General features: G+C 43.6%; 1 protein-coding gene across 3 annotated transcripts in view; it reads left to right on the top strand.

Annotated features, from left to right (window-relative positions):
- The window catches only part of ACACA (acetyl-CoA carboxylase alpha), a 932,629-nt gene that overhangs the window by 214,485 nt on the left and 695,040 nt on the right, over positions 1-23,104 (top strand). For all 3 annotated transcript variants that reach the window (XM_044288111.1, XM_044288112.1, XM_044288113.1), the window contains exons 22-24: positions 949-1,049; positions 8,489-8,577; positions 10,469-10,593. In XM_044288111.1, coding sequence (XP_044144046.1) covers positions 949-1,049; positions 8,489-8,577; positions 10,469-10,593 — 315 coding nt within the window. The remainder of the gene's footprint in view (positions 1-948; positions 1,050-8,488; positions 8,578-10,468; positions 10,594-23,104) is intronic.

The raw sequence follows: 23,104 nt of genomic DNA, 5'->3' as shown, positions 1-23,104 counted from the left end.
TTAGACCATTTTCTATGCCTAAAACAGGCGTGGAAAATGATAAATGAGAAGGGCCTACCTGCCTGTCCCCTTCCCATGTCCACAATTTTAGACCCGGCATGGGCGGGGAAAAGTTGCAGATAGCGGCAAAACTAACAGTTGTGCCGCATTTGTGCCTGTAAGGCTGTATTCACATGTCCGCAATGTGTTTTGCGGATACACGGAGACACGGATCCGCAAAACACGGAAAGCGGCAATGTGCTTTCCGCATTTTGCAGACCGCACATTGCCGGCACTAATAGAATATGCCTGTTCTTGTCCGCAATTGCGGACAAGAATAGGACATGTTCTATTTTTTTGCGGAAACGGAAGCACGGATGCGGAAGTGCGGATCTGCAAATGTGGATGCGGACAGCACATTCTGTCCCCATAGAGAATGAATGGGTCCGCACCCTTTCCGCAAAATTGCGCTAAGGATGCGGACCCATTTTGCGGACGTGTGAATGGAGCCTTATACTCCTAATGTAGGTGTATTTCAGATTAGTAAATTAACCCCCAGAGTATCCCCCCAAATGCTGTACGTTCTTACTCGTGATCTGCCATCAGGTTGAGAAGCCTGACAGCACATCTCATCAGTGTGGAGTGACTGCAGGGCCAATGTGCAGTGTAACGAGGCCCTGCCTCCTCACCTCTCCTAAGCAGTTTATAAGTGGAGGCAACATACTAGGACTGGTTGCTGGAAACCATGGGGGAGCTTTATCAAACTTGTGTAAAGCAGAACTGGCTTAGATGCTCATAGCAGCCAGATTCCACCTTTCATTTTCCAAAGGAGCTGAGAAGCCAGTTCTACTTTACACCAGTTTGATAAATCTCCCTCCATGTTTATACCTTTTCCGGCAGACCCCTTTTAAGCAGGCCCTTTCAAATTAATGCATATTTTTAAGCTAGCTATTTATTTTTTCCTCACAGATTGCAAATATATTAGACAGTCACGCAGCTACACTGAACCGTAAATCTGAACGTGAGGTTTTCTTCATGAACACACAGAGCATTGTGCAACTGGTGCAAAGGTAAGATGTTAAATGAGAAACCAAGTGCTAAAAGCAGTCTTCCATGACCAGAGATTTGGTTCAAAGAGTTTGCCTAGTTGTTTTTAACTGGCAATTAAATTACTTTGCTCTTGATTTCATCATAATTCAAAGGTGTCTTTTTCATGAAACTTTAAAAAAGAAAAATAATTTCATGTCTGACTTTTCTAGTTAGTAGATAGTATGTCTGACTTTTCTAACCTAAAATTTATTTTCACTTTTGACGCTATTTCTTAGTTGTTCCAACTAGGGTTGTCCCAATACCAAAACTTTGATTCAATTTCGATACCATAAAAAAGTATTGCGATATTTGCAAACATTTTTTTTAAAAAGGTGCCTGCATTAAGCATTTTATGGAACGTCAGCTCATAATCAAACAGTCCTATTTTTTGGGGGTGGGTAAGGTGACAAAAAAATGGCGAATCGCGCAGGTTTTTTTTATTTTAATTTTTTCTGTTTAGGTGTTCATCGCATTTTTTTTATATTTTAATAGTTTGGAATTTTCGGTGGTGGCGATATGCAATATGTTTATTTATATATTTTAAATGTAAAATTGGGGAAGGGGGTGATTTAGTCTTAATATTTTGTTTTTTTTTTTTTTTTTTTTTACTTTTTATTTAATAGCGATTATCCCCCTTAGGGGCTAGAACCTGAGATCTTTTAATCCCTTGTCCTATTCACCCTAATAGAGATCTTTTAATCCCTTGTCCTATTCACCGTAATAGAGATCTATTAGGGTGAATGGGACATTACACTCTCCCTGCTGCCGTGTGCACAAAGCTTACCTTTGCAGCCAGGGCTTCAGTAGCGTCCTGAGGGGTTAACTGCCGCTGATTGAGTTCCCTGTCATAGAGGTTGGCTGTCGGCTATGTGATTCTGCCGCCGGCACTGCTTCTTTAACAAATTGATACCGGTACAAAAGTATAAATTTGGTCAATCAATAATTCGATACCCGGCGCAACACTAGTTCCAACATATCTAAAATTAGAAAATAAAGAAACTTTACATAGTCTTTATATATAATACAGTGTACAGATTTTTTGTGTTTGTGTTTCCTTTGCATACCTAGGTGTATCCATGCTTACATACTATAAACAGACTCTCGAACCATATCCTACAGCCAAAATCCCTGTCCCCACTTTTTACTAAACTACTGAATGCACTGCATGTTAGCAAGTGGTAGGGAGCAAAACCATAAGTAATATAGTTAAGGGGGGTTGTCTCACTTAAATGGCATTCATCATGTAGACCAGGAATGGGGGGAACATTTTTTCTTCCGAGGGCCATTTGGATATTTGTAACATCGTTCGTGGGCCATACAAAATTCTCAACTTAAGAATTTGATTGCTATATTTGGTCTAACATATATAATTGACTTAATAAGTTACATAAATTCCGGTTCAATTAAAACAATGTAGAGCGCTGTATAGGGTTGTTTCAAATGTTCGATACCCAATCGATACTTTTGTCTGGTATTGACCTCGATACCAGGATTCGCCTTTTTTCAATACTGGACTATTGTGCAGTCTAGTATCGGAGAACATGGAGCGCGCTGCTCTCAGCGGGCTCAGTGTTCTCCTCAGCAGCACAGGGGAGAAGGAAGCACTCTCTCCCTCCCCCCTGTGCCGCTGCCACCAATGAGGAGAGATGGGCGGGCGCACTGTGCCACCAATGAAAGTAAACGTTTAATACAAATCCAGGAGGCGGGTGTTGGCTGGGAGCTGCGATCAGCGGCAGTTGACCCCTCAGTTGCCGTACCTATATTAAATGTTAATTATCATTGGTGGCGCAGTGCACCCTCCTCCCCTCCTCCCCAGTATTACAATCATTGGTGGCGCAGTACGACTCCTCCCCAGTATTACAATCATTGGTGGCGCAGTACGACCCCTCCCCTCAACCGCCCTCCTCTGGATAGATCATCAGCTTCTGATCGGCGGGGGTCCGACACCCGGGACCCCCGCCGATCAGCTGTTTGAGAAGGCAGCGGCGCTCCAGCAGCGATGCGGCCTTCTCACTGTTTGCCGTCGGCCCACTGACGTCACGACTAGCATCAACTAGCGTGGGCGTGGCTAAGCTCCATTCAAGTGAACAGAGCTAGTTGATACTAGTCGTGACGTCAGTGGGTCGGCGGTAAACAGTGAGAAGGCTGCGGGTCCCAGGTGTCGGACCCCCACCGATCAGAAGCTGATGATCTATCCAGAGGATAGATCATGAGTTAAATGAAAGTGCAGAACCCCTTTAAGAAACTTTGCAAATAGTCTTGATTTAACCCTTTCTCTACGGCGCTGGAGCGAAGTGCAAACATGGCACCCGCTCACATGTGCAGTTTCAAACTGCAGAGACCCTCTGCCATTAAAGCCTTTAGCTGCCGTGATCAAGTGAAAAAACGCTTCTTGCTGGCATCCCCTGTGGCCAATGAGGATGTCGGTAATTGAATTTAATATGCTGGATCTCACTGAAGAGACCCAGGGCATTAAACTGCAATTCTTATTTTGGCCAGTTGGTGGCAGGCCATTGTAAGAAGCAATTCTGAACAAATATTGGATTTTGTAGACTCAAATGCGAGCTTCAAAATTATTTAAAAAAAAGCAAAAAAAAAAAATGTTTAAAGCAAAAGAAAAAAAATGTTTAAAAATATATATAATTTTTTTTTAAATAAGATTAAATCACCCCCCTTTGCCTACAAAAAAATACATAAATAACAAAAAATATAAACATCATGGGTATAACGGCGACCGAAAACGCCCGTACTGTTGAAATATAAAAATGTTTTTCCAAAACTGCGAATGGCATAACTGAAAAAAGGGTCAAAATAGCCAATTTACAATTTTTTCATCGCTTCTCTTACACTTCTCTTAAAATGTGATAAAAAAAAATCACTCACCAAAATTGTACAGTCTTGATCAAAAGTTTAAAACCACTAGAAAAATGGCAAAAAATCATATTTTACATTGTTGAATCTTAACAAGGTTCCAAGTAGAGCTTCAACATGCAACAAGAAGAAATGAGAGTGAGACAAAACCTTTTTTGAGCATTCAAGTTAATGAAAACAACGAATAAACTCAAACAGGCTGTTTTTCAGCTGATCAAAAGTTTAGGACCACATGCCCTTAAAAGGCCAAATCTGTGCAAAGATGTGGATTCATTGTCATTTTCTGTCAGGTAGTCACACGTTGTGATGGCAAAGGCAAAAAACCTCTCCCTTTTTGAACGTGGTCGGGTTGTTGAACTGCATAAGCAGGGTCTCTCACAGCGCACCATCGCTGCTGAGGTGGGACGCAGTAAGACAGTCATTTGGGATGTCTTAAATGATCCTGGAGGGTTATGGAACAAAAAAAGGTCAAGTGGAAGACCCCAAAAAATTTCACCAGCACTGAGCCTCAGGATCAAATTGGCTGTCTGTCATGACACTGGACGATCCTCAACCCAAATTAAGGCCCTTACTGGTGCTGACTGCAGCCCCATAACCATCAGACGGCATCTAAGACTGAAGGGCTTCAAAAACAAAAACGTCTTCAAAGACCTCGTCTCCTTGAACGCCACAGAACTGCTCGTTTGGACTTTGCAAGAGAGCAACAAACATGGGACATTCAAAGGTGGAAAAAGTTTTATTCTCCGATGAGAAAAAATTTAACCTTGATGGTCCTGATGGTTTCCTAAAGTTACTGGCATGACAAGCAGATCCCACCTGAGATGTTTTCTACGCGCCACAGTGGAGGGGGCGCCATAATGGTCTGGGGTGCTTTTTCCTTCAGCGGAACAATGGAGCTTCAGGAAGTGCAGGGGTGTCAAACGGCCGCTGGCTATGTCCAGGTGTTGCAGAGAGCATTCCTCATGACTGAGGGCCCTCGTCTGTGTGGTAACGACTGGGTTTTTCAACAGGACAACGATACAGTACACAATGCCCGCAGGACAAGGGACGTCTTCCAGAAGAACAACATCACTCTTTTGGCCCATCCTGCGTGTTACCCTGATCTAAATCCAATTGAGAACCTTTGGGGATGGATGCCAAGGGAAGTTTACAAAAATGGACAACAGTTCCAGACAGTAGATGGCCGTCTTCACCACTTGGAGAAATGTTCCCACTCACCTCATGGAAACGCTTGCATCAAGCATGCCGAAACAAATTTTTGAAGTGATCAACAATAATGGCGGAGCTACTGATTACTGAGTTCATGTTTGGAAGTTGGATTTCTGTTTTGGGGGGGTTTATTTGTTTATTTTTTTGGAGGTGTGGTCCTAACCTTTTGATCAGCTGAAAAAAGCCTGTTTCAGTTTATTCGTTGTTTTCAATAAATTGAATGCTCAAAAAATGTTTTGTCTCACTCCCATTTTTTCTTGTTGCATGTTGAAGCTCTACTTGGAACCTTGTTAAGATCCAGCCATGCTAAATATGGTTTTTGCCATTTTTCAAGTGGTCTTAAACTTTTGATCAGGACTGTATAAACAAAAACTACAGATTTTCCCACCAAAAAATGAGCCCCCACACAGCTCCATAGATATATCTATAAATAAGTTATGGGGGTGAGAATATGGTAATGTGAACAGTTTACATTTATTTTTACACTATTTAGACATAAAAACCTATACATATGTGGTATTGTTGAAATTGTACTGACCCAGAGAATAAAGGGCACAGGTAATTTTTGCCGCAAACTGAACGCTGTGGGAACAAAACCCATAAAACAGTGGAGGAATTGCTATGTGAACTGAAAAAAAAGGAAGGTAGGGAAGACAAATTGAAACGCAAAAATGAAAAAAAAAAGCTGGTGTCCTAACAGTTAACAATTTTCAATTTTTTTTAATTGCTGCATTGAAACAATGAAAAGAAGATTTTGTAAATTTGCTCATAGCCTTTAACTCTTTCACCTCCAGGAGTTTTTAGACAATGTTTACATTTAAGACATGCTAAAACAGTCCTGATTCTAAGCATACTCCTACTAGGGTTGGGCAATATACTGGTGTTAACGATATACCGCAGTATTAAGAAACAGCGATATGGCGATATCACTGTTCCTTAATTGCTGCGGTATATTAGTGACGTCATAAGAGCGATCGCACTTGCACTGACCGCTTCTAAAATGTCTGAGTCCGGCCGCCTTTGCACATTGCCTGCCAGTTCTCACTGCAACCGCTCCTTCATCGTTCCTACTTTACCTCCACCCACCGACCCGAGAACTGGCACTCATAGGCCACGTTATGGCCACCCTGAAGGCCCAAACTTTAGCAGCCAATGAGAGAGGAGAAAAGACCACGGCATCCTCACAGGCCAGCTGCGAGCCAGGCCTGAGGCCTGTACCATTGTCCACAGCGGGGGAAAACACATGTGGACTAGGATAATGAATAAACATGTCTCCTAGGTAATACCATCTCCTGTCCTATCTTGCCATCTATTGGCAGGCTCATCGGTTTTTGCAGCAGCCCCTGCATAAGGCAGTGCCAGCTCTAGCGTTTAGAAATAGCACCCAAAACAAAAATATACCACTTTACCATTTACTACCCCCATATACACATGAACTCCCGACCCCTCCCCATATACAGTGTACAGCACCCGGCCACCCCTGTATACAAAGTACTTTGTACAGTGCACATAGATGGGGAGGTACTAGACCCAAGGGGAATATACAGGTCATAAGACCCACCAGTATAAGCCCCATACAGTATAATGTCTCCTTGTGTCCCCATACAGTATAATATCTCCTTGTGGCCCCCACACAGTATAATTTCTCCTTGTGGCTGCCCCCATACAGTATAACGTCTCCTTGTGGCCACCATACAGTATAACGTCTCCTTGTGGTCCCCATACAGTATAATATCTCCTTGTGGCCACCACACAGTATAATGTCTCCTTGTGGCCCCCATACAGTATAACGTCTCCTTGTGGCTGCCCCCATACCGTATAACGTCTCCTTGTGGCTGCCCCCATACCGTATAACGTCTCCTTGTGGCTGCCCCCATACCGTATAACGTCTCCTTGTGGCTGCCCCCATACCGTATAACGTCTCCTTGTGGCTGCCCCCATACCGTATAACGTCTCCTTGTGGCTGCCCCCATACCGTATAACGTCTCCTTGTGGCTGCCCCCATACAGTATAACGTCTCCTTGTGGCTGCCCCCATACAGTATAACGTCTCCTTGTGGCTGCCCCCATACCGTATAACGTCTCCTTGTGGCTGCCCCCATACCGTATAACGTCTCCTTGTGGCTGCCCCCATACCGTATAACGTCTCCTTGTGGCTGCCCCCATACCGTATAACGTCTCCTTGTGGCTGCCCCCATACCGTATAATGTCTCCTTGTGTTTTTTTTAAACGGGTATTTATCGTGATATACTGTATATCGTTATCGTGATAATTTTTTTAATTTAGTTATCGTCTGAATATTTTTGATATCGCCGAACCCTAACTCATACTACGTGTATATCTTCAGAAAGTAGACCCCTGGTACTTTGTAAGAAAAATTCCATCCAGCACTTTACACTCAAAGGCAACTTTTGTATAATTGTGCATCAAAGTGAAAAGAAAATTGTAAAAATGCATAGTCTCTTTTTATGTGGCTAAATTTCTGATCCCAGTAGTCTCTTAAAAGAACACCTCCTTAAAATAAGTTTGTGATGTATGGAATTTATACATGCCACTTAACAATAGTCACACATTTTTACAATGGCATATCTTGAGAAAAACTCCACATCTGGTCATAACTTTAAAAAAGTAGATTAAAAAGAAAAACAGGATTAGTTTACTCTCAACAACCGTAATGTATTATTTCCTAAACAAGGCAGACAGCTTGAAGAATGTTAAATTTGTAGTGTGTGGTTACCAATAATGATAACTTTCATACAACTTTCAATGAACTATGGGGTCTGGATGTATTTCTGGAATGTAATGATATTACAGGCTATAGCTACTAGAGAGGGGTCTTTGATCCAGGGAGTTATTCTGAATAATAACCACCCTTTGTTTTCTATCACTGAGCCAGTTCCTTTTACAGGGCTGTAGTTCCTTTTACAGTAGTTTGTCAGGATCTTGGCTGTACACACAAAAAATAATAATCAGTGAGCGAACTCTGTAGCCACTGTATTTTGAGGACTGAGGCAGTTTAGTCGCCAAAGTTTATGCCCTTTCCTTCAATACATTAATCTGCTATTCTGCATTGCTTTTATTTGGAAATATTTATATTATGCATCATACCTCTGATACAACATTATTGTTTTATAAACCCTCGTCTACTCATTATCTTTGTGTCTCAATTCAACCCATTTCACATGAGTTAAGTAGTAAAGCAGGATAGTACTGTAATGATAAAATGCTTTATACAAAATTAGTTTTCTACATTGTAGGACTCTTCTGATGTTTTCATGTTTATTTTACGACTGGTCTCTTTATCCCTTTATTTTTTTTATATATCTATATAATTTTGTCAGATACCGAAGTGGCATTCGAGGTCACATGAAAGCGGTGGTCATGGATTTGCTTCGTCAGTATTTGAAAGTTGAAACTCAGTTCCAGCATGGTATGTTTTATAAATAAGAAGACTAACTTGTGTAACTTTTTTTAGTTTAATTTGTTTATTTATGCCTTGACATTTGATGCAAATGGCCTTTTTTAAAGGGGTATTATCATCTTAATGATCACTGTTAAGTCTGTTAATGATTTAACAGTGATCATTTTTCTAAATATATTTCATTAACAAATTCCCACCCCTTAGAAAAAAATAAACCTATACTTACCTGACTGTTGTCTTCCATCTCCCCTGGTTACGGCCACCGCTCTTCTCAGGAATCGCGGTGGCCGCGCGTGCACAGACGTATTCTTTCCTTCTCCCGGCCCGACCGTGCGCTGTACTGAAATCGCACGCCGAGTCCGCGCATGCACCCAGCTGACTTCTTCCTGGCAAGTATACTATACTGGCCAGGAAGAAGTCACCAGGGCGCATGCGCGGACTCGGCGTGCGATTTCAGTACAGCGCGCGGCCCGGCCGGGAGAAGACATCAATAAAGATGGACCCCGTCCCCTGCCGAGTGCCGAAACCAGGAAGTGGACGGCGCGCCGGGAGTAGGTAAGTATAAACCTGCGTGTTGAGAAAACCCCTTTAAAACTGATAGGAAAGTAGGCAGCAAGTGATTAAAAATTATCTTTGGCTGCCATCTTCTGGTGAAGTCTGGTAGTGGCTTAGCACTCTTGAAAAATATACAAAGGTTTCTGCAGGGGATATATTTTGCACTACTTTCCTGCCAATTAGATTCACATTGATATGATCACACATTTGCAATTTCAACACTTGCTGAGTAATGCTCTAAATGCCTAACCAAATAAACTAATTATCTGCTAGTTGCCAAAGCTAAATATTATCAATTTGTGTTCCTCCTCCTAGACTTGTCCTCTGCTCTTGCAGTCGACAATCTGTTACAGAATCACTCATTCCTAGGCATCAGACACTTAGCCCCTCCTCTACGTCTTCATACCTCACCAACAGAGCATTCACTGTTGTCCACTTAAACACAATCTCTTTATCCCACCCTCTCTCTATTGCTGTCCCTCAAGGATCTGTTCTGAGACTCCTAATCTTCTCCGTCTTGCTCTAAAAGGTGGAGCATTGACTTGTAGGATAGCTACCTTTTTAAATCTGGTGGTATCAGTGGCTTAGCTTTCTTTTCGGAAAGGGCTAATTTGCATAACATTTACTTTTTCACTAATGGACGGGGTTACTGAACAAGGAACTGCATCTACAATAACCCTAATTGGCCATTTAAAATGGGTTTATCCAAAAAGGTAAACTTTTCAAACTTAATTGCAAATACTGCTGTATAAAAAGGTTGTTATAGGGAATCTGGAATGATAAGAGCACAGAAGCAGTGCTCCATTAGTTCCATTTCATTATGCAGCTGTAACCTCTTACTGATATAGTTGTGGGTGCCAGGCACAACTCTGGTATGCGCTCATCAGTAATAATCCACTGTTAGGTACTGCTGCTTCCTAGAAAATGGTGATTATTTTTTATAGTCCACTTTGTGGTGTGTGTCACAGCATATTTTGAGCCATTGCCCATTTTTTCTATTTGCAGTATTCGGGATCATGCCCAAAAATGGTCAGCATCCGATCCGCATTTTTTTGCAGGTCTGATGCGGACCCTTTAACTTCAGTGGGGCTGCAAAAGATGCAGACAGTACATTGTGTGCTGTCCTCATCCTTATGTCCGTTCTGCGGCTAGGCAAAAAAATATAACATGTCCTATTCTTGTCCGTTTTACGGACAAGGATAGGGCAGGACGTTCCGTTCCACAAAAAGCGGACCACAAAAATGACAACGGCTGTGTGCATGAGCCCTTACAGTGATATATTTTTAATCTATTTAAATTGTATTGTCATTCGACTGAAAATGCTGTTTTACTATCACTCCTCCAGGTCATTACGACAAGTGTGTCTTCAGTCTTCGTGAAGAGAATAAAAGTGACCTCACAATGGTACTGAACTACATCTTTTCCCATGCTCAAGTCACCAAGAAGAATCTTCTAATTACTATGCTAATTGTAAGTCACCTTATTATAATGAATAGCATTGAGATGTAGCACACAGTAATAAATACTGTCCAAGTAAATGCTTTTCATAAGTAGGTATGTATTACATACAAGGATCTTGTAACACCACTTAACCTTTTAATGACCATGTCTGAAAAGGCTTTAATGACAAAGTCCTTTTTAATTATTTAGCGCATGTGGTGGTTTAATGGTCCAAATTAGTGTTCATCGAGCACCAAAGTGCTCGGGTGTTCTACCGAGCACAATGGGAGAACCCGAGCATTAAACCAGTCACCCCCTGCTCTGAAGAGGGGAGGGTGTCTGGTTCATAGGATAAGGTCAGAAATTGATGAAAACACCACTGAAATGGTTCGGAAAGAGCATGGGGAGGATGTCTGGATGCATCTTGGACTCCCTGGTCGCTGCTGGGAACGATATTGTCAGAGTTGTATGCCACTTTTACAAACTGACAATAATACGTAGCAAACCGAAGATAAAATCGATTTTAGAGGAAAAATTATTTCCTGTACATTTACTTGTATATTACAAGGAAGAGGCACTCCGATCCAACTTGTATATCACATAAAGGAGGGCCTCATTCACATTGTGGTACAATTGTTCAGGTAGTGGGACCCATAAAGCCTATGCATTAAGTGAAAGGGCTGCCAGCAATTTCAAGGAACCGGCGCTCCAATACACCCTTTTACACATAAAGGAGGGCATCATACACCCTTGAAAAATTCTGATTGATGGCCTGCTGGTGAACTGACCCTGTAAGTAAAACATATGCGTGGGCCTGCAGGTGAGCTGACCCTCTAAAAAAATTATATGCGAGGGTCTGCAGGTGATCTGACCCTGTAAAACATTATATGCGAGAGCGTGCAGGTGAGCTGACCCTGTAAAAGATTGTAGGTTAGGGCCTGCAGGTGAGATGACCCTGTAAAAAGATTGTAGGTTAGGGCCCTCAGGTGAGCTGACCCTGTAAAACATTATATGCGAGAGCGTGCAGGTGAGCTGACCCTGTAAAAGATTGTAGGTTAGGGCCTGCAGGTGAGATGACCCTGTAAAAAGATTGTAGGGCCCTCAGGTGAGCTGACCCTGTAAAACATTATATACGAGTGCTTGCAGGTGAGCTGACCCTGTAAAATATTATATATGAGGGCATATATGCAAGGGCATTATATGTGACGAATAATCATTTAAATTTTTTTTTTTTTGTGGAAGGGGTACATGGGAATACAGTGTATTCAGTACATTATAAACAACACATTTAAAGTGCCTTTATGTTCATCAGCTTTCCTTTGGTGGAGTCGAGAAGACAGGGTCAATCCAGGCCTTGTTCATTTTTGTAAGAGTTAACATGTCAGCATTTTCAGTTGACAGGCGGATACTCTTATGTGTTATAATGCCACCATCAGAACTAAATACCCGCTCAGACAAAACTTTTGCGGCAGGACAGGCCAGCACCTCCAAGGCGTAGAGCAATAGTTTGTGTCACCCAATAGTTGTAAGGCACTGAGGGATCATTGAGGACGCTGACACTGTCTGTTATGTACTCCTTCACAATCTTCCAAAATGTTTCCCTCCTTGTGACAGTAGGCCGTGCATCAGGGTGAGGGTGCTGGCAGGGTGTCATGAAACTGTCCCAGGCTTTGGAGAGTTTTGCCCGGCCTCTGTTGGAACTGCTGTGTTTTCCCCTTGTCTCCCCTCCTGGGTCGACCAAGGAACTATGGACTCTGCCGCCAGTGTTGTCAGATGAAAATTTTTGGAGCAATTTTTCAACAAGGACCTTCTGGTATTGCACCGTTTTGCTCGTCCTCTCCACCAGAGGAATGAGAGATGAGAAGTTTTCTTTGTAGTGGGGGTCGAGAAGGGTGAACCAGTAATCCGTGTTTTCTAAAATGCGTATAACTCGCGGGTCGCGGGAAAGGCAGCCTAACATGAAGTCAGCCATGTGTACCAACAGGCAAGACTTTGCTGTCGTCATCAGGAGGCTGACTCTCAATCTCTCCATCTTTTTCTGCCCACACACACAGAACAGATGGAATTAAACTTCCATGGGTACTACACTCTGTAGCGAAGGCAACCGTGTCTTCCTCCTCCTCTTCATCGTCCAATTCGCGCTGAGAAGACGAACGGAGGGTGGTCTGGCTATCACCCCGTGTAATGTCTTTCCCCATTTCCAACTCTTCCACATGCTAAGAGTCGTCCTTTATTGTGAGCAGCGAGGGTTTGAGTAGACACAGAAGTGGGATGGTTACACTGATAGCGTTATTGTCGCTCACCAGCTTTGTTGTTTCCTCATAGTTTCTTAAAACCTCACAGAGGTCAGACATCCATGCCCACTCCTCACTTGTGAATAGCGGAAGCTGACTGGAAAGGGGACGACCATGTTGCAGGTGGTATTCAACTACTGCCCACTGCTGCTCACAAAACCTGGCCAACATGTGGAATGTGGAGTTTCAGCACGTGCTCACGTCGCACAACAGCCAGTGAACTAGCAATTTTCCTCTCCCCACGACAGCACCATAGAGAGAGGGATCTACCCCCAGGGACAGGAAACCTACAGAAATAAAAGGGTGGAGCCTCTCTTCCCATTCAGTGGTTTCCTGTCCCTGGAGTGGGAGACCTACAGTTTTTCTTTTTAGGTCTTACCGTCAGTCTTTGCTTCCTAGGAGTTTCCTAGAGGGCTGTCGGTTGCTGCCGGGGTCTATCGCGCTGCTGGGCAGGCTGACAGGACCCTAGGATACGGAGGTGCTCCGGGGGCCCTCCGTTTCTTGCGGCAGCCATGTGGGTAACTCTCAGGGAGAGCTCTGCCCCATGGGAAGCTCCATTTGTGCGAGGCTCTGCCACTTGGATTCGGCTGGAGCAGCGGTGTAGCGCTTCAGGACACGTGGGCGGTCACTTCCGGTACGCGCGGAGGGCATGACGCACTTCTGTTTTTTTCCTCCATCTCCATCGAGGCGTGGAACGCATATTGCGCGTCTTCCGGTTTCAGATACCAGATGTGACGCGCTTCTAAAGCGGCAGATAGAAAATAGACGCTGTTTTTGGTATTTGAGAGGCAAGCCAGACCAGTCAGTGAGCGATACAAAACGGTCTGTGCTTATGTACATGTAAGAGCCTCCTGGCAGTTGTTACCTTGGTAACAAAGCTATGGGCTAAATAGATTAACTATACCCCTTTTTGTTTCTTCTATAAATGTATAGACTCCCTACCTCCTCCATCCGGAATACAAATGGAGGAAGAGAGAAGACAGGAATCTGCTGAGGGTGAAGTGAATCCCATCCTGGTAGTTCATCGATCTTCATGGGGTAAGTGGCTCAGTTAATTGGCCTTTTTAAAATTGTGCTTTGTGCTCTCTTTTTTTCCAGCCTAAACCGAAGAAAATGCTGGCAAAAAGAAAAAAACAAAGGAGTATGCGCTGTGCAGAACTACTCTATCTTCTTCTTATGGGAAGAAATTGTGCCAGATATACATCGATAAGACCATTTCGGACGAATCGCCATTCTTGTTGGAAAACATTAGATCACTCATTGAGACGGAAGTTAAAAATTCCCTAAAGTCAGGCAAGAGGGCAAAAACATCTGTTAAGGATAAAAGTGCAAAATCTGGCCTATCTCAGGACTTTTCGTCAGACGACAGTGACACACCACCAGGGTCGTCCGCGTCTGGTTCCTCATCTGAAGATGAGTCTGTCTAATATTTTTTTTCCTTTGGAAGATACGGATAAACTACTGAAAGTTATAAGATCTATCATGAACATTAAGGATGTTAAGGAGGACAAATCTGTAGCAGACTCTTTGTTTGAGGGGTTACAGGAAAGGAAGGGTCGTTGTTTTCCCGTACATAGCAGCATTATGTCCTTAATTCAGAGAGAATGGAGGAAGCCAGGCAGGAAAGTATTTGCCTCTAGGGCCTTTAAGCGTAAATATCCGTTTCAAGAGGTAGAGTCTTCCTCTTAGGGGAAAGCCCCTAAAATTGATGTGGCCATCTCTAAGGTGTCTAAAAAATCCTCACTTCCCTTTGAAGATACTGATATGCTTAAAGAACCCTTTGACAAAAAGGCTGAAAATTATTTTTTTTTACAAAAATCTGGAATAAAGTCAAATCCCTCTCTTCCACCTCCCTGACTCTTCGAAAGGCCATGTCGGTCCTAGGATCCCTTACTACTTCCTGCATCCCGGCGGCGGAGTGGGCCCAACTTCATTCCCGTCAGTTACAGTCAGAGATCTTGACAGCCTTCAAAAGCACAAGGGGATATTAAATGTCAGGATAAAAATTTCAGACACGACCAGAAGGAGTCTATCTTGGTGGCTGGACAGGGACAATCTAGTTCAGGGAGTTCCATGGTTCTACCCAGATCTTATTGTCCTGACCACGGATGCGAGCCCTTGGGGGTGGGGTACCCACGTTCGCCAATACAATTTTCAGGGTCTATGGTCCCCAGTTCAAAAATCATTCTCTTCCAACCGGAAAGAATTGGTGGCAGTAAGACTAGCCGTGAAAGCTTCTCTGCCCCTACTAGGCACAGGTCATGTGAAGATTCTTTTGGACAATCAGACGACTGTGGCATATATGAACCACCAAGGGGGGACAAGGTCGGTATCCCTATGGTGGGAAGCAGGAAAATTGTTAGAGAAACAAGTCAGGCACGTATCGGCTCTCCACATAAAGGGCGAATGTTTACGCAGATTTTTTCAGCAGATATCTCTTAAGGCAAGGAGAATGGTCCCTCAACACCTCAGTATTTTCCAGGATCAGTGAATCATGGGGCATGCCGGTCATAGATCTCTTCAGTACAAGCCAGAACAAAAAAGTGGAAGTTTTTTGTTCTCTAAATCCAAGAGAATCCCCCTATGGGGTGGATGCTTTTCTCCTGAAGTGGGACTTCCCCCTAGCATATGCCTTTCCCCCCTTCCAATTGATCCCAGCAGTCCTAAAAAAGATCAGGAAGGACAGGGCAAGGGTCATCCTCATTTCCCCCTTTTGGCCCCAGAGGGCATGGTTCACTCTGCTCCGGACGATGTCTATTTCAGACCCCTAGATTCTGCCAGACCTGCCGGATCTGTTGTCCCAGGGTCCAGTTTTTCATCAGGCAGTCAGTGGTATCCATCTGGATATGGAAAAACCAGCACTCACTCAGGTGCACGCTGCCCGGGAGAGGACGTCACTCCACAGCAATATAAGAAAGGAATCCCAGCAGTCGTGTCTTGATGCAAATCAGATATCTTTTATTCCATAAGCGAAAATAGTCCTATGACCATGACGCGTTTCGGCGGTGTGCCTTCATCAACAGGTATATCCAAATACAATTTTAACAAGCTATATATGCTCTAAAGTCACCACCCACAGGGGCAAAAAGTCCATCCCATAAGGGGAATGGACAGAAAAATTCAGATGTAATCAATTTGATAATGAACAAACCAGAAAAGCAAAAAGACAAAAAAAGCATCTAGATAGATATTCTATCTTACATTTGTAGACCGTTTTCCTATGCACGGTTCAGATATTCGACGTCTGAAAAATAAATATATTGTAAATACATAACAGAATTGTTCCTCTATAGTGGTCTCCATTTGACTGCATGGAGTTTGAGCGGAACTTATTGATTGAAAAAGGTTTCTCCCAGGAGCTCATCACGACCTTGCTTAAAGGGAACCTGTCACCAGGATTTTGTGTATAGTACTGAGGACATGGGTTGCTAGATGGCCGCTAGCATATCCGCAATATCCAGTCCCCATAGCTCTGTGTGCTTTTATTGTGTAAAAAAAAAAAGATTTGATACATATGCAAATTTACTTTAGATGAGTCCTGTCCCTGAGATCAGTCAGGGACAGGACTCATCTCAGGTTAATTTGCATATGTATCAAATCGTTTTTATTACACAATAAAAGCACACTGAGCTATGGGGACTGGGTATTGCGGATGTGCTAGCGGCCATCTAGCAACCCATGTCCTCAGTTCTATACACAAAATCCTGGTGTCAGGTTCCCTTTAAGAGCAGAAAACCTGTAACTGTTTCCATCTACGCTAGAACTTGGAAGAAATTTATTGAATTCAGTAATCTCAACCCAAGGCATTTACCCTTTTCTGTCCCTATTTCCCAGGTTCTGGAATTTCTACAGAAAGGCCTTTCCTTAGGTCTTGCTAAGAGTATTCTTAAAGTACAGGTCTCTGACCTATCAGTTCCATTCGAGCAGAACTTTGCTTCAAATCCATGGATCACTAGATTCTTTAAAGCGGTAGATAGGATGACGCCAGTCTTATCCCCTAGAGTTCCCCCGTGGGATCTTAACATCGTACTTAATTCCTTAACCAAACCACCCTTTGAACCCATTGATTCTGTACGCGTAAAACTTCTTACTTTCAAGCTCGTTTTGTTAGTGGCCCTCACTACTGCTAGAAGGATAAGCGAGTTACAGGCCATTTCCATCAATCCCCCTTTCACTACAATTCTGGATGATCGTTATTATTCTACCTGATCCGGCCTTTTTACCCAAAGTGTCATCTAAATTCCATAGTTTCCCAAGAGATTATTCTTCCCTCCTTTTGTGTCCATCTGAAAAAATTCTGGAGAAGTGACATTTCATACCCTAGATCAGGGCTGGCCAACCTGCGGCTCTCCTGCTGTTATCTTAAAATTGCGGAAGAATGGAGAAAGTCTTCTGCTTTATTCGTTCTCTTTTCAGGATCGAATAAAGGGAAGAAGGCTACCAAAAGTACCCTGTCTAGGTGGCTTAGATTGGGCATTATACAATCCTACCTGGAGGAGGGCCTGTCTCCTCCAGTCTCTGTGAAGGCTCACTCTACTCGCTCAGTTTCCACTTCTTGGGCAGAAAGGTTGGGGGCTTCTATTGAGCAAATTTGTAAGGAGGCCACGTGGTCTTCTCCCTCTACTTTTTTCCGTCACTACCGTTTGGATCTGCACTCTTCCCCTGAACTTTCTTTCGGTAGAAAGGTTTTGCAAGTGGTGGTCCCTCCCTAGGAAGGGTTCTTTCCTCTGTAATTCTCTCTATGGTACTGTCGTGGGGAGGGGAAAAATGATTATTACACTTACCGGTAATCAGATTTTCCAGACCCCACGACAGCACCCTTCCTAATTCCCTCCCTTGGTGATGGGTTTGGTATTCACATGGAGTAGCATGTGTCTGTATTGTCTATGCGATTTATATGCTGTTCAGCTCGGAATGATTAATAGTGTAGGAGTCCCTCTCTTGCTCTGTAATCCACTGAATGGGAAAAGAGGCTCCAACCTTTTATTTCTGTAGGTTTCCTGTCCCTGGGGGTGGATCCCTCTCTCTATGGTGCTGTCGTGGGGTCTGGAAAATCCGATTACCGGTAAGTGTAATTATCATTTTCCAGCGCTGCTGCAGCGTTGAGAGACTGTCTGAAGCTGTCGATGACTTGCAGAAATGTGCACACATGTGGCACACCTTCACCAGTAGCTTAGGCAAATTGGGGTAGGTTTTGAGAAACCGCTGAACCACTCAGTTTAAGACGTGGGCTAGGCATGGGATGCCTGGGGGTAAGGACATTTGGACGCTGCGCTGGGACACTGAAGTGGATGTGGTCGCTGAAGGTCCAGGTACAGGGCGGGAGGCATCTGGGCCTTCGCCTTAAACATGGGATTGGCCAGGACGTAACACAGGGGAAGAAGAGGCAGTGGTGTGACCCACAGACAGATTGTGGACACAGTCATTCGTCCCACTTATTGCGGTGCTTGGATGCCATGTGGCGGATCATGCTGGTGGTGGTGAGGTTGCTAATGTTCACGCCCTGGCTCATTTTGGTACGGCACAGGTTACAAACTACTATTCTTTTGTCGTCCGCACTTAACTAAAAAAAGCGCCATACTGTGGAACACCTACCTCTTGGCAAGGGAGATTTCCGAAAGGGGGGTGCTCCATGGAACAGTTGCAGGCCTGTTTGGTGTTGCCCGCCTTCTCCCTTTTGCCACCCCACTGTCTCTTCCAGCCTGTTGCGGTGCTGCCCCTCTGTACTACTGTTCTCGCTCGGCTTTCCACCTTCCTAGGTTGGATCAGTGACTTCATCGTCCACCACCTCCTTCTCCACTTCGTCACTCTGCTCATCCTCCTGACTTGTTGACCTAACCAGAACCTCAGTGATTGACTGTGTCTCATCCTCTTCTTCAACCTCTTAAGACAGTAATTGCCGCTGACTTATTGGCAACTGTCTCATCATCATCCACCTCATTAAGCAGTAATTGCCGTTCCCCACCATTATGTTCTTGTGACTGTGGATGCTCAAGAGTTTGGGAATCAGGGCACAAGATCTGTCCCTCTTCATGCATTCTTGACGAGAGGGCCAAATCAAGGAATGGCACTGAAAAGAGGTCCTTGGAATATCCAAGCATAGGATCACTTGTTTGCCCAGACTCTCCATGGTGGGAGGAAGGAGGATCAGGGTGAGGATTGTGTTGAGCAGACTCTTGGCTACTGAGACTGGACTTTGTGGAAGAAAGGGTGGTGCTTAACCGACTGGAAGCCTTATGTGCTGCAATCAAACCAACCACCTGGTCGCACTGGTCTGACTTCAAGAGTGGTGTCCTGCGCTGCCCTGCAAACTGGGATATGAAGCTAGGTATCGTGGAGGATTGTTTTTTTTGTGCTCTGGTGGCAGGCACATGTTCAATGCGCCCAGGGCCACGGCCTCTGTGTGCACCGTCAGCATTACGGCCACTTCCCTGTCCCTTACTGCTCGCCGTCTTCTTATTAAATGTTTTATATGCTTGAAAGTATGTCACATGTACAGTAGAGTAGGATTTGGAATGTATGGGCAATCAAATTTAAAATGGTATTTGGGATGTGGAAACGTCACACAGGAGATATCCCGCAGATAATGTCAATGCTGTCGCCAGCGGTTAATAAAAAAAATTACATGGAATGTCAGAGGTATTTGGAATGAGGAAACGTTATACAGGAGAGGTACCACCGATAATGTCACTGTATGCAGCGGACTCCGTCGGCGGAAAAAGTACACTGGATGTCAGATATTTTTGGGATGCGCACACTTTACACTGGAGATGTGGGGCAGTTGATGTCACTGTCTACAGCGGCATAACTATTGCACGCAATTTAGTGCTGGTTGTGCTAAAAATATATATTGCTGCTGTCACACACAATAGTCCTTAACGGACTTTGGGGACTCTGAATTTTTTTTCGAATAAAAATATTCCTATATCACTTCCTACACTGTTCCCTTCCACAGCACAGCTCTCCCTGACTAAGACTGAACCGATGACGCGTTCCGGCCAGCCAATCACTGTAATGCCATTAACCAACATGGCTATGGCATACAGTGAGGGCAGCACTTTCCTGCACATTTATTGGCAGCCAAGAAACGTGTGGGGAGGAGCACATGTGGTATTCAGCCGAATACCGCCATGTGCCGAGCATAGAGATGGTGTTCGGCCCAGCATGTTCGATCACTAGTCCTAATTTTTTATTTATTTTTTGGACTGCCAGAATGTTTTTTTCATAGTAACATAGTTTATAAGGCTGGAAAAATACATCTGTCCATCCAGTTCCGCCTGTTAGGCCTCTTTCACACGAACGATACGGATTTCATTAAGTGAAACTCGCACCATTTCGCAAGCAAGTTCAGTCAGTTTTGTCAGTGACTTTGTTCATTTTTTTTCCTCGCGGGTGCAATGCATTTTGATGTGTTTTTCACGCGCGTGATGAAAAACTGAAGGTTTACAAACAATATCTCTTAGCAACCATCCCTGAAAAACGCATTGCATCTGTACTGGCTTCTGGATGAAATGCATTTTTCACTGAAGCCCCATTCACTTCTGTGGGGCCAGGGCAACGTGAAAAACACAGAATCTAGAACATGCTGCATTTTTCACACAACACAGAGCTGATGCGTGAAAAATGAAATGAATGGATCAGGATTCAGTGCAGGTGCTATGCATTCACGTCACACATTGCACTCGCGCGAAAAACTCGCTCTTGTGAAAAGGGCCTTATCCTGCAAGTTGATCCAAGGGAAGGCAAAAAACTCTGTGAGGTAGAAGCCAATTTTCCCCACTTCCCGACTCCATCAGGCAATCAGAATAACTCCCTGGAGCAACGACCCCTCTCTAGTAGCTATAGCCTGTAATATTATTACACTCCAGAAATACATCCAGGCCCCTCTTGAACTCTTTTAGTGAACTCCCCATCACCTCAGGCAGATAGTTCCATAGTCTCACTGCTCTTACCGTAAAGAATCCTCTTCTATATTTGTGTACAAACCTTCTTTACTCCTGATGCAGAGGATGTCCCCTCGTCACAGTCACAGTCCTGGGGATAAATAGATGATGGGAGAGATCTCTGTACTGACCCCTGTTATATTTATACATGGTTATTAGATCTCCCCCAGTTGTCTTTTTTCTAAAGTGAATAAGCCTAATTTTAATAATCTTTCATGGTACTGTACTCCCACCCATTCCAGTTGTTACTTTAGTTGCCCTCCTCTGAACCCTCTCCAGCTCTGCTATATCTGCCTTGTTCACAGGAGCCAAGAACTGTACTCAGTACTCCATGTGTGGTCTGACTAGTAATTTATAAAATGGTAGGGCTATGTTCTCATCATGGGCATCTATGCCCCTTTTGCTGCAACTCATTATCGTGTTGGCCTTGGCAGCAGCTGCCTGACACTGGTTTCTACAGCTTAGTTTGCTGTTCACTAAAATTCCTAAGTCCTTTTCCATGTCGGTGTTACCCATTGTTTTGCCATTTAGTATGTACTGATGACTTGTATTATTCCTTCCCATGTGCATAACCTTACACTTATCAGTGTTGGACCCCATCTGCCACTTCTCTGCCCAAGCCTCCAATCTATCCAGATCCATCTGTAGCAGTATACTGTCCTTTTCTGTGTTAATTACTGTTTAGTGTCAAACATTGATATTTTACTGTGCAAGCCTTCTACAAGATCAATAATAAATATATTGAAGAGACTAGGGCCCAATACTGACCCCTGTGGTACCCTACTAGTGACAGTGACCCAATCTAGTGCTTATTATTATTATTATTTATTTATTTACTTTTATTTTAGTATTTTTGACATTTTATTTGTGGCACATATGTCCCCAGTTTTTTTTTTGGGGTATTTTTGTAATTTGCACTTTTTCCACTGTAATTGGAAATCTAAAAGAGCTCAAGATGCAAGGGAAAACAGCCCCCTGGTGCATTGTACGTAGGCAGAGCTGATTAGGGTCCGCATTAGACACCCTGCGACCATATGATCACTGGGTCCAGATGTGGCTTCCTCTATTAACAGCATACTGAACAAAGTAGAAGGCAGAAGCAATAATAAACTGCTTCTGCCTTCTCTTGGTGTCCTCAGCTGTCGATGACCTGCCATTAATAGATTGCAGGGGTTTTAATTCTGCACGGTACAGGTATGGTGCTTTAGTCCCTCTCTGGTTTAATTATATACGGGCAGTCATGTGACTACTGCTTACATACTGCCATTGTTATAGTCCTTGCCCTACACAAAATTTTTCACCCTAGGCCATCTTCTGTGTTGGCATAGGAACTGTATATGTAGGAGTAAGCTATTACATTTGTAGTACCACACTGTGTGACTCTTAGGCTACTTTCACACTAACGTTTTGGCTTTCCGTTTCTGAGATCTGTCATGGGCTCTCAAAAGTGGTCCAAAACTGATAATTTTTGCCCTGATGCATTCTGAATGGAAAAGGATCCGTTCAGAATGCATCAGTTTGCCTCCGATCAGTCACCATTGTACTCTGGAGGCGGACACCAAAACGCTGCCTGCAGCTTTTTGCTGTCCGCCTGACGAAGTGGAGCCAAACGCATCCGTCCTAGCACACAATGTAAGTCAATGGGGACGGATCTGTTTTCTCTGACACAAAACGGCTAGAAAACCGATCCGCCCCCCTATTGACTTTCAATGGTGTTCACGACTGATCTGCCATGGCTATAGAAGACATAATACAACCAGATCCGTTCATGACAGATGCATGCGGTTGTATTATTGTAATGGAAGCGTTTTTGCATATCCATGACTTGTCCGCAAAAAACAGTAGTGTGAAAGTAGCCTAACATTGAGTTGGAGATGCATTCATTTCATTATGCACATTGGCAAAAATGCAATGTGTTTTTTCCAACAGTTTTCCACAGTTGCATTATTTTAATTCATGACCATATTTAGTTGCAAGAAAAAGTATGTGAACCCTTTGGAATGATATGGATTTCTGCACAAATTGGTCATAAAATGTGATCTGATCTTCATCTAAGTGACAACAATAGACAATCACAGTCTGCTTAAACTAATAACACACAAAGAATTAAATGTTACCATGTTTTTATTGAACACCCCATGTAAACATTCACAGTGCAGGTGGAAAAAGTATGTGAACCTCTAGACTAATGACATCTCCGAGATCTAATTGGAGTGAGGTGTCGGCGAACTGGAGTACAATCAATGAGATGAGATTGGAGGTGTTGGTTACAGCTGCCCTGCCCTATAAAAAACACACACCAGT

This window comes from Bufo gargarizans, chromosome 3, assembly GCF_014858855.1.
Source record: "Bufo gargarizans isolate SCDJY-AF-19 chromosome 3, ASM1485885v1, whole genome shotgun sequence".
Classification (NCBI taxonomy): domain Eukaryota; kingdom Metazoa; phylum Chordata; class Amphibia; order Anura; family Bufonidae; genus Bufo; species Bufo gargarizans.
The sequence above is the reverse complement of the archived record's forward strand: the minus strand, read 5'-3'. Positions and strand labels throughout refer to the sequence as shown.